The following is a 14,823-nucleotide window of genomic DNA, read 5'->3' as shown; positions in this document are numbered from 1 at the left end:
GAACTAAGTCTGTCATGAGAGAGCATCTGGATTTACCCTCAGAAGAGCTCATAGGTCCCTCCAACAGAAACCTGCACTATATTGAACATTTAAAAAAATCACATTAGGCTTTTTTTTTTACTTGTTTATTTGATAAGAGGGACAGTGTACATTATTAAACATTAAAATGTAAATGCACCCAATTGTAGCCAAAAGGCTAGTTTCCATTGGCAGTCCCCCTGCCAGAGTAGACTGCTTGAGACACAGTAGACTATTCTGGCGAATGCTGTTGATATTTGAGTTCAACAGCCAATGAAATCACACCTCTCCCTTCTGTGGAATGTATATGAAAGAAATGATTTTGAGTGCACACACTTACAGTTAGAGGACCGCGGGGAGCAATTAGCTGAATGTGATAAGACTTGCCGACTACACCTTTAAGGCCAGTCTGCCCCACATGTCCACCTGCAGGTCTTGCATCACACATGTTGCTCATGCACGGTGAAAGAGTCCATGGACCATATATCAGTCTGGTGTAGATCACACATGTTGCTCACGCAGGGTGAAAGAGTTTGTGGACTTTGGCCTGTTGATGTTTTTCTCAACGTCAAATGATTTTAGGCAAAGTCCACCCCTGACAGGGAGAGCAAGGGACTAGTTAACAGCTGCTTTCGCTGGTATGGACCCTTACCCTAACCCTAGCTGGTATGGACCCTTACCCCTAACCCTAGCTGGTATGGACCCTTACCCTAACCCTAGCTGGTATGGACCCTTACCCTAACCCTAGCTGGTATGGACCCTTACCCCTAACCCTAGCTGGCATGGACCCTTACCCTTACCCTAGCTGGTATGGTGTCCATTTAAAACTTTCATATAATATCGCCAAGAGATTTTTAAGTTTTGTGTGACACTCTCTGTCTGCCCAGCCCCTGCCTCGCCTCTCACTGGTTAAATGACCTATTGACCTCAGGGGGGGGGGGCTGACCTCAGGGGGAGGGGTTCTTGCCTGCCAGTATAAACAGGAGCCGGAGAGGCAGAGGTTTCAGTGTGTGTGTGTGTGTGCATGTGATCACCATGACTCTGGAGCTGTTCCTAGATCTTCACTCCCAGCCCTGTCGAGCCGTCTACATCTTCGCCAAGAAAGAAAACATTCCGTTTGAATATAAGAAGGTGGATTTGGCCTCAGGTAGCTGCATTTGTTTTGTCTTTAATGAGTCTTTAATGTCCTTAATGATTAGACATGATCTTGTTGGCTACAGACAATGTTAAATAAACAAAGTTATCAGCTTTTCTGTTTAAGATGAACGGTCACTCTTTGTAAACTCAGACAATAGAATTTGTTCTATTTGCCAAATCATCTGGTTATGTTTGCTTCACCCTCCATTGTCACAAGAGTGATTACTTCTATTGAGAGGGTTAGGGATAAGTCTATTGAGAGGGTTAGGGATAAGTCTATTGAGAGGGCTAGGGATAAGTCTTTTGAGAGGGTTAGGGATAAGTCTATTGAGAGGGTTAGGGATAAGTCTATTGAGAGGGAACTCACTCCCCCATTGGGAGAAACCTGTTCATTGTGCAAAATTAACCTTCCCAGGGTTCAATGTTTTTCTGAGAGAGTCACACAGTGAGACAGACCCAGGCTAGATGAACAGTGAGACAGACCCTGGCTAGATGAACAGTGAGACAGACCCTGGCTAGATGAACAGTGAGACAGACCCTGGCTAGATGAACAGTGAGACAGACCCTGGCTAGATGAACAGTGAGACAGACCCTGGCTAGATGAACAGTGAGACAGACCCTGGCTAGATGAACAGTGAGACAGACCCTGGCTAGATGAGCAGTGAGACAGACCCTGGCTAGATGAACAGTGAGACAGACTCTGGCTAGATGAACAGTGAGACAGACCCTGGCTAGATGAACAGTGAGACAGACCCTGGCTAGATGAACAGTGAGACAGACCCTGGCTAGATGAACAGTGAGACAGACCCTGGCTAGATGTACTGACTTACTGATTACATGAATATATATCTGCTGTTTTTAAACCGGTACTGGAATCTTAAAGTCACTGTCACCTCTCACCCAAACTGTATTTCCTCACACACACTGTATTACCCCAGGTCAGCAATACAGAGAGGAGTTTGGCCAGATCAGCATCGTACGGAAGGTTCCAGTGCTGAAGGATGGAGACTTCATACTCACTGAGAGGTACGTCACCATTGACCTTCACTGAGAGGTACGGTGACCTAAGGCTACGGCTCAGATGTAGGTATTCAGGCAGATGCTTTTATCCAAAGTCACTTACAAAGTTGTATAAAAACTCTTGAGTTAACATTGACAACAATGACGCAAAGTATGTATAACTTCAAAGATAATAATAATATTTTGCAAGTGGAAGGAGTATTACAGAAAGATTCACATAACACATAAAAGCGGAGACAATACCCTCTCTCAAGCACGCCTCCTAAATTCACTTTGGCTCTCACTGCAGAAACATGTCATTCACACATGACCCATTAACACAGATTGAATAATAGCTAGTTTTCTACCTTCACACTTAAAAACTACACCTGACCCACTTGCACAGATTGAATAATAGCTAGTTTTCTAACCCAAACCCAATACACTACAAGACTTCACATGATTTGGCCAGCAAGCTAATGTAAGGTTTGGCCGGTATCTCCCCATGCTAGCTAGTTAGCTAAATCAGTGGAATTTCAAAAAGGATGTTTCTACGGGCAGTCTTATGTTAATATGGGTGATACCATAAAAATGAGTTACCAGCCTTCATCCCAAGGAAACACTTTTGAAATTGGCCGGTTCTCTCCCTGTTTCCCTCTTGTGTGGGTGGCAGACGAGGAAGGCATCATTAGTCCACTTTAGAAGGCCCAGGACACAGAGTGTTACATCGTCTAAAATGTCTAACCCTAAAATTCACATCTAACAACATCTACAAACAAACAAATGCTACATATGCAACATATCCTAAGGGTTTTGTGACTTAGGGTTCAAATGCACACATAAGGGTTTTGTGACTTGGTAAGGGCTAGGGTTCAAATGCTACATATCCTAAGGGTTTTGTAACTAGCTTAGGGTTCAAATGCTACATATCCTAAGGGTTTTGTAACTAGCTTAGGGTTCAAATGCTACATATCCTAAGGGTTTTGTAACTAGCTTAGGGTTCAAATGCACACATATCCTAAGGGTTTTGTAACTAGGTTAGGGTTTAAATGCACACATATCCTAAGGGTTTTGTAACTAGGTTAGGGTTTAAATGCACACATATCCTAAGGGTTTTGTGACTGTTTCAGCATCGCCATCCTGATGTATCTGGCTGAGAAGTTCGGCACTTCAGACCACTGGTACCCATCAGATCTGCAGAAGAAAGCTCGAGTGAATGAGTACCTGTCCTGGCAGCACAAGGCTGTCAGAGAGAGCGGCTCAAAGATCTTCTGGTTCAGGGTAAGAATGTGAACAAGGTCAGAGAGAGTGGCTCAAAGATCTTCTGGTTCAGGGTAAGAATGTGAACAAGGTCAGAGAGAGCGGCTCAAAGACATTCTGGTTCAGGGTAAGAATGTGAACAAGGTCAGAGAGAGCGGCTCAAAGATCTTCTGGTTCAGGGTAAGAATGTGAACAAGGTCAGAGAGAGCGGCTCAAAGATATTCTGGTTCAGGGTAAGAATGTGAACAAGGTCAGAGAGAGCGGCTCAAAGATCTTCTGGTTCAGAGAGAGCGGCTCAAAGATCTTCTGGTTCAGAGAAAGAATGTGAACAAGGTAATTTGCTTCAGCAAGTATTCAGCATTCTGTGCTTCTGTCCTGTTAGGGATTCAAGACTAATACTCTTCACCTCAGCACTAAGATATCACAGACTAAACCTGTTTATAACGTATTCAACTCAGACACTGTGCATAAGGGTTAGGGGGCGTGGCCTAGGCCCTCTCCTTCACCCTAACCTTATTTCCACCAAACTTCTGATGCATCTGCTCATGTCCTCCCTCTCTCTCCCTCTCTCTCTTTCTCTCTCTCTCTCTCATTTTATCCCCCTCTCTTTCCCTCTCTCTTTCTCCCTCTCTCTCTTTCTCTCTCCTTCTCTCCCCTTCTCTCTCTCTCCCGCTCTCCCTCTCCCTCTTTCTCTCTCCCTCTCTCTCTCCCTCTCTCTGTCCCTCTCTCTCTCTCTCTCTCCCTATATCAAGCAATATTGTGCCGCACTATTTGTGGACCTCTCAAAGGCCTTTGACACTGTTGACCACCATCTGCTTTTACACAAATTGTCACTTAGCGGCTTTGACCATATGAGCCTACAGTGGTTTAAAAGTTATCTCACTGGTCGCTCCCAATGTGTAAAGGTGGGCAAAATAATATCGCCTTTTATAGATATTGTCAAGGGGGTACCCCAAGGCTTGAAGCTTGATTTTAAAGCACATGTGAATCAACTCACTAATAAGCTAAGAATAAAATTGGGTTTTTTATACAGAAATAGGTGCTGTTTTACTTTTCCAGCAAGAAAACGCATTGTTGAGTCTGTTTTTATAGCAGTTTTCAGATTATGGTGATGTAATCTATGGGAATGCATCCCACAGCACCCTAAAAACCCTGGATGCTGTGTACCATTCAAAATTGTTATTTATGATTGTTCCCTTGAACTCCTGTACTATTTTATATGCATATTTATATTATATATTTTTTTTTAAATCATTTTTATCCAATGTATTAACTCTCATTGTACCCTCTGCACCATTGAAAATGAGGATCTTATTCCTCAATGTGTCTTCCGAGGCCTAAATAAATAAATCAACTACAGTATATCTCCCTCTCTCTCCATCTCTCTCTCTCTCTCCCTCTCTCCCTCTCTCTCTCTCTCTCTCTCTCTCTCTATCCCCCCATTCGCAGGCGATGGTGCCCATCCTCACTGGAGCCCCAGTAGAGCAGGAGAGGATGGACTCGGCGGTGGAGGATCTGAGCAGCTCGCTGACCGTATTTGAAGAGAAATTCCTCCAGAAGAGGTCCTTCATCACAGGGCAGGACATCTCCCTAGCCGACCTGGTTGCCCTCGTGGAACTGATGCAGGCAAGTCTCTCAGCTCTCAGATGAGTCACACACACACACACACACACACACACACACACACACACACACACACACACACACACACACACACACACACACACACACACACACCCACATACACACACACACACACACACATACACTCACACACGCACATTTACATTTACATTTAGTCATTTAGCAGATGCTTTTGTCCAAAGCGACGTACAAGGGAGAGAACAATCAAGCTAAGAGCAATAAAACCTGGTGTAACAATAAATACTGCTTATTTCAAAAAAATTTAAATAGAAAACGACATAGAAAGAAAAGAAGTGCGGGCCTGTCACTGCTTAAGTGCAAGTTAAGCCAAGGTGCCAGTTAGGAAGGGAGGTGCTCTCTGAAGAGTTGGGTCTTCAAGAGCTTCTTGAAGGTAGAGAGGCACATGTGTATGTGTGTGTATGTGTGTGTGTGTGTGTTTGTGTGTGTTTGTGTGTGTTTGTGTGTTTGTGTGCGTGTGTGTTTGAGTGTGTGTGTGTGTGTGTCTGTGTTTGAGTGTGTGTGTGTGTGTTTGAGTGTGTGTTTGAGTGTGTGTGTGTGTGTGTGTGTGTGTGTTTGAGTGTGTGTGTTTGTGAGAGAGAGTGTGTGTGTGTGTGTGTGTTTGAGTGTGTGTGTGTGTGTCTGTGTGTGTTTGTGAGAGAGAGTGTGTGTGTGTGTGTGTGTGTGTGTGTTTGAGTGTGTGTGTGTGGCAGGCCAGTTTTGGTTCACGCCACATTGTGGTAATCTCTTAGTCTCAAGTCTCAGATGCACACGTCACTGCTGCCAAACATTAGACACTATTACAGGAACAAATCAGACACATTTAACTGAATTTAAATTAAATCCATGTCATGACCAGTGCAGCTCCAAAACTGAACCAAATGTTTCCTTGATGTACTATACATATGTGCAACTATTTATTTTTCTATAACCGAAATGCACACATATGCATATATTCGTTACATGTATGCTTACACACATATACACATATAAATGCACATGTATGCATATATTCGTTACATGTATGCTTACACACATATACACACATAAATGCACATGTATGCATATATTCGTTACATGCATGCTTACACACAGATACACACATAAATGCGCATGTATGCATATATTCATGACATGTATGCTTAGACACAGACACACATATAAATGCACATGTATGCATATATTCGTGACATGTATGCTTACACACATAAAAGTGCACATGTATGCATATAGCTTACACACAGATACACATATAAGTGCACATGAATGAGGCAAGTATATTTACACACAGATGCCCTGGGCTCCTTGCCCTAAAGAATTGATTTTTGGCTAACATAAATAATATACGATACAATACGATATAACAAATTCAAAGGTCAAGACAAGCAAGTGAATTGAGCACAGCACACCTGCAAGCGTAACAATGCATTTTAAGCATAAAAGTGGCAGTAGGAAAAGGCAAGCGAGAAAAGAACAGGAGGAGAAGGTGGCAAAGCTGCCTAAATTAGATTATTTTGGCCTTTAACAAACCATCTCCAGCTCCAGCTTTGATCAGTATCGCAGTCTCCAGCTCAAGGAGTCTAGCAGCAGTGCAGCAGTTCAGCTTGGATCAGTATCGCAGCCCTCAGTGGTGTGTCAGCATTTTATTATTATTACTTTTCTAACTATTTCTACTGTCAGAAATGATCCCGCTGAGAGTCAAACAAGACTTCATTCATTGTGCACACACCCGTCACTTCTGAAATATATAAGGTTGATTAATTAAACACTATTATATCGAAAACAAACATGTTTGATTAGCGTTTTTTTTTTGACGCAGGCAGAAGAAGGGAACACTACAATATTAATCAGTGTTCACTAGGGCCCATCATAAAAGCCTGCACTTGTGCCCTTTGTAACTACCTTACGCCACCGTCGCCATTTAAAGGTTTTGACAGAATGGAGCTTTAACTTCAGGACTTAAGTGAGTGATAAACTCTCTAAGTGATATATTCTCTATGGAATACAAGTGATATACTCCAATTGAAATTAGATTTTATCCTTGTGTTTCAAATATCTGCTTATCAGTCAGACGCATGGTGCCGTGCTATGTTGGTGGATAAAATAGTTAGTCCTGTTCTTTGTTAATTCTTTCTTTTGTGTGTTTGTTTGTTTGTTTTTGTGTGTGTTTGTTTGTTTGTTTGTGAGCAGCCAGTTGGCACAGGCTTTGATGTGTTTGAGGGACGGCCCGTCCTGTCGGCATGGAGAGACAGGGTGAAGCGGGAGATTGGTGAGTCTCTGTTTGACGAGGCTCATCAGGTCCTCATGAACGCTCACGCCCTACCGCAGGTAAAGTGTGTGTGTGTGTGTGTGTGTGTGTCTGTGTGTGTGTCTGTGTGTGTGTCTGTGTGTCTGTGTGTGTCTCTGTTTGTGTGTGTGTATGTGTGTGTCTCTGTGTGTGTATGTGTATGTGTGTGTGTGTGTGTGTGTGTGTGTGTGTGTGTGTGTGTGTCTCCGTGTGTGTGTGTGTTTCTGTGTGTGTGTGTGTGTGTGTGTGTGTGTGTGTGTGTGTGTCTGTGTGTGTCTCTGTTTGTGTGTGTGTATGTGTGTGTCTCTGTGTGTGTGTATGTGTATGTGTGTGTGTGTGTGTGTGTGTGTGTGTGTGTGTCTCCGTGTGTGTGTGTGTGTGTGTGTGTCTCTGTGTGTGTGTGTATGTGTGTGTCTCTGTGTGTGTGTGTGTGTGTCTCCGTGTGTGTGTGTGTCTCCGTGTGTGTGTGTATGTGTGTGTCTCTCTGTGTGTGTATGTGTATGTGTGTGTGTGTGTGTGTGTGTGTGTGTGTGTGTGTGTGTCTGTTTGTGTGTGTGTGTGTGTATGTGTGTGTCTCTGTGTGTGTCTGTTTGTGTGTGTGTGTGTGTATGTGTGTGTCTCTGTGTGTGTGTGTGTGTGTGTGTGTGTATGTGTGTGTCTCTGTGTGTGTGTGTGTGTGTGTGTGTGTGTGTGCTCATCAGGTCCTCATGAACACTCACGCTCTAACGCAGGTCTTGAAAGACAACGGCATGCTGGACTTCCTGAAGCCCCGGCTCAAGAAACTCTTCAACTGATGATGGTCTCCATACATGGCAACACCATGGCAACACCATGGCAACACCATGGCAACGCCCTCATGCTTTTTGGGTTATAGAATTGCTAATATTGTTTTTGTTTCTTGTTTTTTATTGAACTCATTAATTGTCATTGTATTGATTGTCTACTTATATGTCCTCTTTTATTAGTTCTGTAACTGTATTCTAACACTGTGTTAATTCTGTTATTCTTCACACTATGCTAATTAAAACAGTTACTGGCTGGATTTGCCTCCACATATATCATTACATGAAAGGTGCATTTAAAGGGGTAGGCTTTGGTAAATACATAACAGTGCACACACACACCCAGACACACATGCACACACAAATACTTACACACACAAACACACACACAGACACACAAACACTAGGGTTTAAGACACGCACACAGGCTGGAGGTACATAGACTTCCATTCAGAACGCCATTTTAGGACTCACACACACAAGGTGGAGGTACATAGACTTCCGATCAGAACGCCATTTTAGGACACACACACAGGCTGGAGGTACATAGACTTCCGATCAGAACGCCATTTTAGGACACACACACGCAGGCTGGGGTACATAGACTTTGCAGCATGATGGTCTGGAAGTGACACTGTTTCCTCTACCCATGAACTATAACAGCCATAATGAAATGTTGAACTGCTTAGACATGTAGGGCCATTCTGAATGGGATTGCTACTGAAACTTGACTTGTGATTTGAAACATTTCAAAACATATTGGTCTCATTACAATGGTATTAATTAAGGAAAAGAGGACAATGGTATTAATGAAGAAAACAAGGAACACATTTCATTGGGGGCCAATTTGTTGATTAGCAACTCCTTACCAACTCGAGGCATGTCCCTCCTCATGTCCCTCCTCGTGCCAGTGGCATGTCCCTCCTCATGTCCCTCCTCGTGCCAGTGGCATGTCCCTCCTCATGTCCCTCCTCATGTCCCTCCTCGTGCCAGTGGCATGTCCCTCCTCATGTCCCTCCTCGTGCCAGTGGCATGTCCCTCCTCATGTCCCTCCTCGTGCCAGTGGCATGTCCCTCCTCATGTCCCTGCTCGTGCCAGTGGCATGTCCCTCCTCCTGCCAGTGGCATGTCCCTCCTAATGTCCCTCCTCGTGTCCCTGCTCGTGCCAGCGGCATGTATTTCCTGATTAAAAAGTGAACCCCCTCTTACAGGCAGAGTGTGCACAGGTAGAGCTGGGAGTCCATCCAATCATGTTATCTGGGATCAATAAAAAGATTGGACTGGCTTTTTCCAACCCTGCAGCTGCCAGAGATAACAGATTTTTTTATTCGTCAAAGCATTTAATTTATTCATTGCCATCGAGGATTTCAATACAACAAAAATACTTCTGAAATAAATCACTCACACACACCAAGAAAAAGAATATATTAGGGCACATTGAATGCCAGTTTATAACTCTTTATTCACCATTTTGCACCAGACACATTTTAAAACATACTGGTTTCATTACAATGGTATTACTAAAGAAACAGAGGAACACATTTCATTGGGGGTCAATTCTTGGATGAATAAAGCCTCATTCAGATTTACTGCCATGGTACATAATATTGTGGTTGTCATATAAAACCAGATATCAGAACATGTATGCAATAACAGAGGGACTAAACACTTGGGAGAGTGAGGTTACGCAACACAGAGCTCATCAAAACCTTTCACACACAATGTCTGATGTCTGCTGTGGTGATACTGCATGTGTTACAGCAGAGGTCTAGAGGTACAGATATGGTAATAGCTGGGGTCAAGAGATGGGGGAATGGCTTCAGTCTGTTGCTGTCTCCAAGATCAAAGATTCTCAGGCCCAGCTGCTAGATCCTTACGTGTGAGTGATGTGTTAAATGATGTGATGTGTGAGATTTATGTGCTAACAGCATCTAAATATGTTAGTCACAACAGCTTCACTGATCCAGAACCATACACCCCAAACCCAGGGTAGAGTGTGTAAGGGAATGTGGTCTGGACTCTATGTAGGAGGAGGGTCATTGTGTCAGAGATGCTGTAGAAGGCCAGAGTTCCTGCCTTGTGATCCACATACACTCCTATTCTGGAGCTGACCACTAGAGGGAGATCACCCCAGCTCTCATTGTGGCTGAAAGAGAAGTTGCTGCTGGTGAGGCCCAGACTCCAGGACATATCATTAGCTCCAAACATACACCTCCTAGCGTTTCCTTTCCTGCTCATTGCTTTATATGAGACTGATATTATAACCCCCATCTCCCCACTCCACTCAACCTCCCAGTAGCAGCGTCCAGACACACCCTCACTACAAAGCACCTGAGGATGCCTATCAAATCTCTCTGGATGGTTAAGATATGACTGGACCTCAGCTCTGCTCTCCACCCTCCTGTTCCCCTCAGACAGATGGAGGTTTCTGTGTGCTGTGTTTGGATCCAGTGTGAAGTGGCAGGAGTCTGATGGAGGAGAAGACAGGACAAACTTAGGTATTTATATGTGTTAGGTGTGTGTGTGTGTGTGTGTGTGTGTGTGTGTGTGTGTGTGTGTGTGTGTGTGTGTGTGTGTGTGTGTGTGTGTGTGTTAGGTATCTGTGTGTGTCTGGCTGTTGGTATTTTATATGATTCCGTGCATGTGGAGGATGAGATTTATTTCAGTGATTTCTTCTGTGAGGGAATGTTTCACATATAAGTGAGATTTGTTTATGTATGTGTGTGATACTGTACATGTTTGTACAGGTGTGCATGTGTGAATGTCTGTATTCAAAAGTTCAAAAGTGAGTATGGTTATGTCTGAGTGTGTGTGTGTGTGTGTGTGTGTGTGTGTGTGTGCTGATGAGGAGAACTAAGTTTTAATGAAGTGTGGGTGATTGATGTGAGAGGGGCGTGGCAAACTCCTCTCAAAGTTCTGTTTAGGAAAATGGAAATAGACACTGGAAAAGACACTGTCTCCTCTACCCATGAACTACAACAGCCATAATGAAATGTTGAACTGCTTCAACATGTAGGACCATGTGACTGCTACTGAAACTTGACTTGTGATTTGGAATAAAGTAAACTGAATAAAATGTGTTTGTGTCAAACTCACATTGTAGGAAATCCTCTCTGGTTGTAGGTTCAGGAGGCAAAATAGCCTGGACTTCTGTCACTATTGAGAAAGAAAGAATCATATTAGAAACAACACTGACTGGTGTATATGTCAACATTGCATCAACCTTCTGTTTTTATGAAGGCAGTAAATATTTGTTCTCTTGTTGAGGGACATTATGAGTCTCGAACTTCTTCAATCTTAAAGACCCTCTTAAGACAAGTAAACATGGAGACGCCTGCAGAGTATCTCAGCTTGACCGACATGAATTCACCATCACATTTAGCTTATCAGTACAATGCAGAGGGAAAGTATAGTAAGTCATTATATCTTAACATTATATCTAAACATATGTGGGTAATGTGATTTACCTGATGCAGATATCATGGCTTCCTCCTTGAAGAAATTCTTCAGCTGCGTCTTTAGTGAGGAGACAGATTTCTTCACAGCCTCAAAAGAGAGGCCTTGCTTCACAGAGATGCAGGATAGGTCTTTAGACTCAGGTGCCTCACTGACCAACTGGAAAGTCTAAATACAGACACACAGAGATGGAGAGAAAGAGAGAGAGGAGGAAGAGATGACAGAGATGGAGAGGAAGAGAGTAAGCGATTAGCTACATTCTCTGAATAAAGTATCCAAGTATTAAGTAAGTTGTAAGTTTAAATGTACAATCTGTATTTAATGAGTAAATTCAGTTGATACAGTTGATCAGGAAACCTTTTGTGAATTATAAAAAAACTATTACAGTGAACACGAGTCACTTAAGTTAGATAAAGATTAGAACAAGCTTCTTTCTGGAAACATCCCAGACTGTTCGCCCTCCTCCCCTCAGGGAGGCGCTACAGGGCCCGCCGTTCCCGGACCAGCAGGCTCAGGAACAGCTTCTTCCCTGCAGCTGTCACCCTGCTGAACACTACACCACAGTGTTAGCCCCCCTGGCTACCCCCCTCTCAGTCCTTCCTCCAATGACTGTATTTCCCTCCCCCTACCCTGGCCTGACCGCCACACACCTCCCTCCAGCCACTGAACATTTGCACTAACTTGATCATAACTACTGTACAATTCTCACCTATAGTGTATTCATAGCTATATCTACTTATTTAAAATAGTTTAAAATTGTCCCTATTCATTGTATTTATATCATGTCAGGCCTCTTATCTCATATTCATTGAAGTTATATCATATCATGCCTCTTATCTTATATTCATTGTACTTATATCATATCATGCCTCTTACCTCATATTCATTGTACTTATATCTTATCATGCCTCTTACCTCATTCAGAACTTCTATTGCTACCTTCACCTGTACTTAATCTGCACTTTGCATATACCTATATCAGATCTGCACTAATGACCACTATTGCTGCTAATGTTAGGCTACTACTGCTCATACCCCATATATCTTATATCGTACTGTATATATCCCATCTATTTTTATATTACCTCTATACATATGCACAATACTCTGCACTCTTCTGCTATTTGCACTTCTGGTGAGATGCTAACTGCATTCAGTACTTGTACTCTGTGCAATGACAATAAAGTTGAATCTAAAAATCTATCTAAAAATGTAACAATATCTAAATTGAATACAAATTAAGAACTCCTGTCCTTACCTGTTTCTGTCTCCTCCCTGCAAAGGCTGACACCGTGTCATGGCGTTTGTGTTCATCCACCCGACAGATCGTACAAACACGACTTAGATCTGCACGACAAAATATCTCCAGAGGTTTCTCATGTTGGGTGCAGATCCTCTCCTGTAGCTGGCCAGTGGCATCCCCCATCTTGTGTTTTCGTCCAGGGTTAAGTTCATTGTGAGCTTTGTAGCGAGTTCCACAATATGAAACCAGACATTCCAGACAAGCTTTGAGTTTTCTCCCAGTGCAGACGTCACGCTCGACATCTCCAGCAGTACATGGAACAGGAGGAGCAGCCCGGATTCTGGTCTTCTTGATCTGTTCCATAAGTTCAGCAACACTATTATTTATGTTCAAAACGGGTCTTGAGGTGAACGTCTGTCTGCACTGGGGGCAGCTGTAGACTCCCTTGTGATCTTCCCTATCCCAGTAGCTCGTAATGCAGCCCATACAGTTACTGTGTCCACAATTAGTAGTCACTGGATCCCTAAGAAGATCCAAACAAATCGGACACCTATAAAGTTCGTAGTTATTTGGAGCCGCTTCTGCCATTCTTCGTTTGTGCTGTGTAACGCCTTCACAGGTTTTCACGGAGTTTCGTTTCGCCTGAAATCGGTGCGTAGCTTTGAAACAACTTCCTAGTTGGTTGGGTGGGTGGGCGTGTTTGTTCAAACGTCGTCATTGATGTCATGTATTAGAACACTAGTGTAGTTCTAAACTGATTAAGAAGACAACTGTAAGGGCACACGGCAAAACTTTAAAAAAAGATATATTTTATATTTGTAAAAGTAGTATGTATTTGCAACCCCGTTCTATAGCATATATCCAGGGCAGACAGCGGAGCACTAAGTAGAGCGCCATAGTGGCGATTCAGCCCGTATTCATTTCACAACAACCACTGGAGGACGGTTCCACAATAATGTTCCGACAGCCCGCTGTTCCGTTTGAGCCCAGCAACGTGAACCGCTATAGCCCACATGCACATCCCAATGAATCACACAATGGGTTTCGTCATCTACTAAAGTGCTATGAAAGCTGAATTCAATTTATTCTGAGATATTTGATAATTATAATATACATATAATATTAATAATTCATTGAAAATCACAAGTAGGCTAACCAAGTGTCACTTTATTTGATAATTGATTACATTGTCAGAGGCGATCTAGCAATACATATGTAACACCAATAGTTAAATTAATAAAACACTAAATCATTAACTTCCTCTTTTAAATGCAAGTGAATCAGCTCCTTATATGGTGTTTAATGTCATAGCCATTAACTGAAATGGAAGTCATTGAAAAGTTCTCAGAGCTTCAGAGAACAGGCAGGCTTTGCATCAAATAAAAACTATTCTCATTTTCATTGGTCATTTCTGTCTTATTATGATGTTTCTTATAATGCTGAGACTTACTAAGAGGTTGAAAAACATTGAGGCAAGAGAGGTTGATTTGAAAAAGAAATGAAAACATTCTGAGTTCTCCAGGTGCTGTTTATTTTTACAAAGACTAAAATGAACCATTGACAATTCTTGTAAAGATGATTGTAGTGGCGGAATCACAGTGGGGAACAAGCCACAGATTAGACGTTCATTCAACAGTTAACACAGACAGACACACACACACACACAGACATCATTCATCACACAGACATGTTCTACTGCATCCTCTTCACCTCTGGGTCTGTGGACTGTGGATGATCTGTAATGATGCCGTTTCCCCAAGGTGGGTCCACACACACACACACACACACACACACACACACACTCACAAGGTGGGTCCTTGCCACTGGAGCCCCGGTGTTGGTGCTCAGACTGCGAGGACGTGCTTGACGAAGGAGGTGTAGTTGATACTCAGACGGCCAGGACGTGCTTGACGAAGGAGGTGTAGTTGATACTCAGACGGCCAGGACGTGCTTGACGAAGGAGGTGTAGTTGATGCTCGGAGGACGTGCTTGACGAAGGAG

General features: G+C 43.1%; 2 protein-coding genes across 2 annotated transcripts; one reads left to right on the top strand and one right to left on the bottom strand.

Annotated features, from left to right (window-relative positions):
- Nucleotides 1-1,053: 1,053 nt before the first annotated feature.
- On the top strand, nt 1,054-8,136 carry LOC308381742 (glutathione S-transferase theta-3-like; the record flags this gene model as incomplete). The annotated part of the gene is made up of 6 exons (XM_080859310.1): nt 1,054-1,165; nt 2,094-2,181; nt 3,285-3,435; nt 4,864-5,040; nt 7,246-7,383; nt 8,074-8,136. The coding sequence occupies 6 exons, from the start codon at nt 1,054-1,056 to the stop codon at nt 8,134-8,136; spliced, it is 729 nt and encodes a 242-aa protein (XP_080715436.1).
- Nucleotides 8,137-9,629: 1,493 nt separating this feature from the next.
- Nucleotides 9,630-13,410, bottom strand: LOC308381741 (E3 ubiquitin/ISG15 ligase TRIM25-like; the record flags this gene model as incomplete). Its single annotated transcript, XM_080859309.1, has 5 exons — nt 9,630-9,643; nt 10,403-10,591; nt 11,220-11,279; nt 11,591-11,747; nt 12,838-13,410. 5 exons carry the CDS (start codon nt 13,408-13,410, stop codon nt 9,630-9,632), a joined length of 993 nt encoding a protein of 330 aa, XP_080715435.1.
- Nucleotides 13,411-14,823: the final 1,413 nt, after the last annotated feature.

Source organism: Sprattus sprattus, assembly GCF_963457725.1.
Source record: "Sprattus sprattus genome assembly, chromosome: 20".
Taxonomy (NCBI): Eukaryota; Metazoa; Chordata; class Actinopteri; order Clupeiformes; family Clupeidae; genus Sprattus; species Sprattus sprattus.
This window is presented reverse-complemented; position numbering and strand designations above follow the sequence as displayed.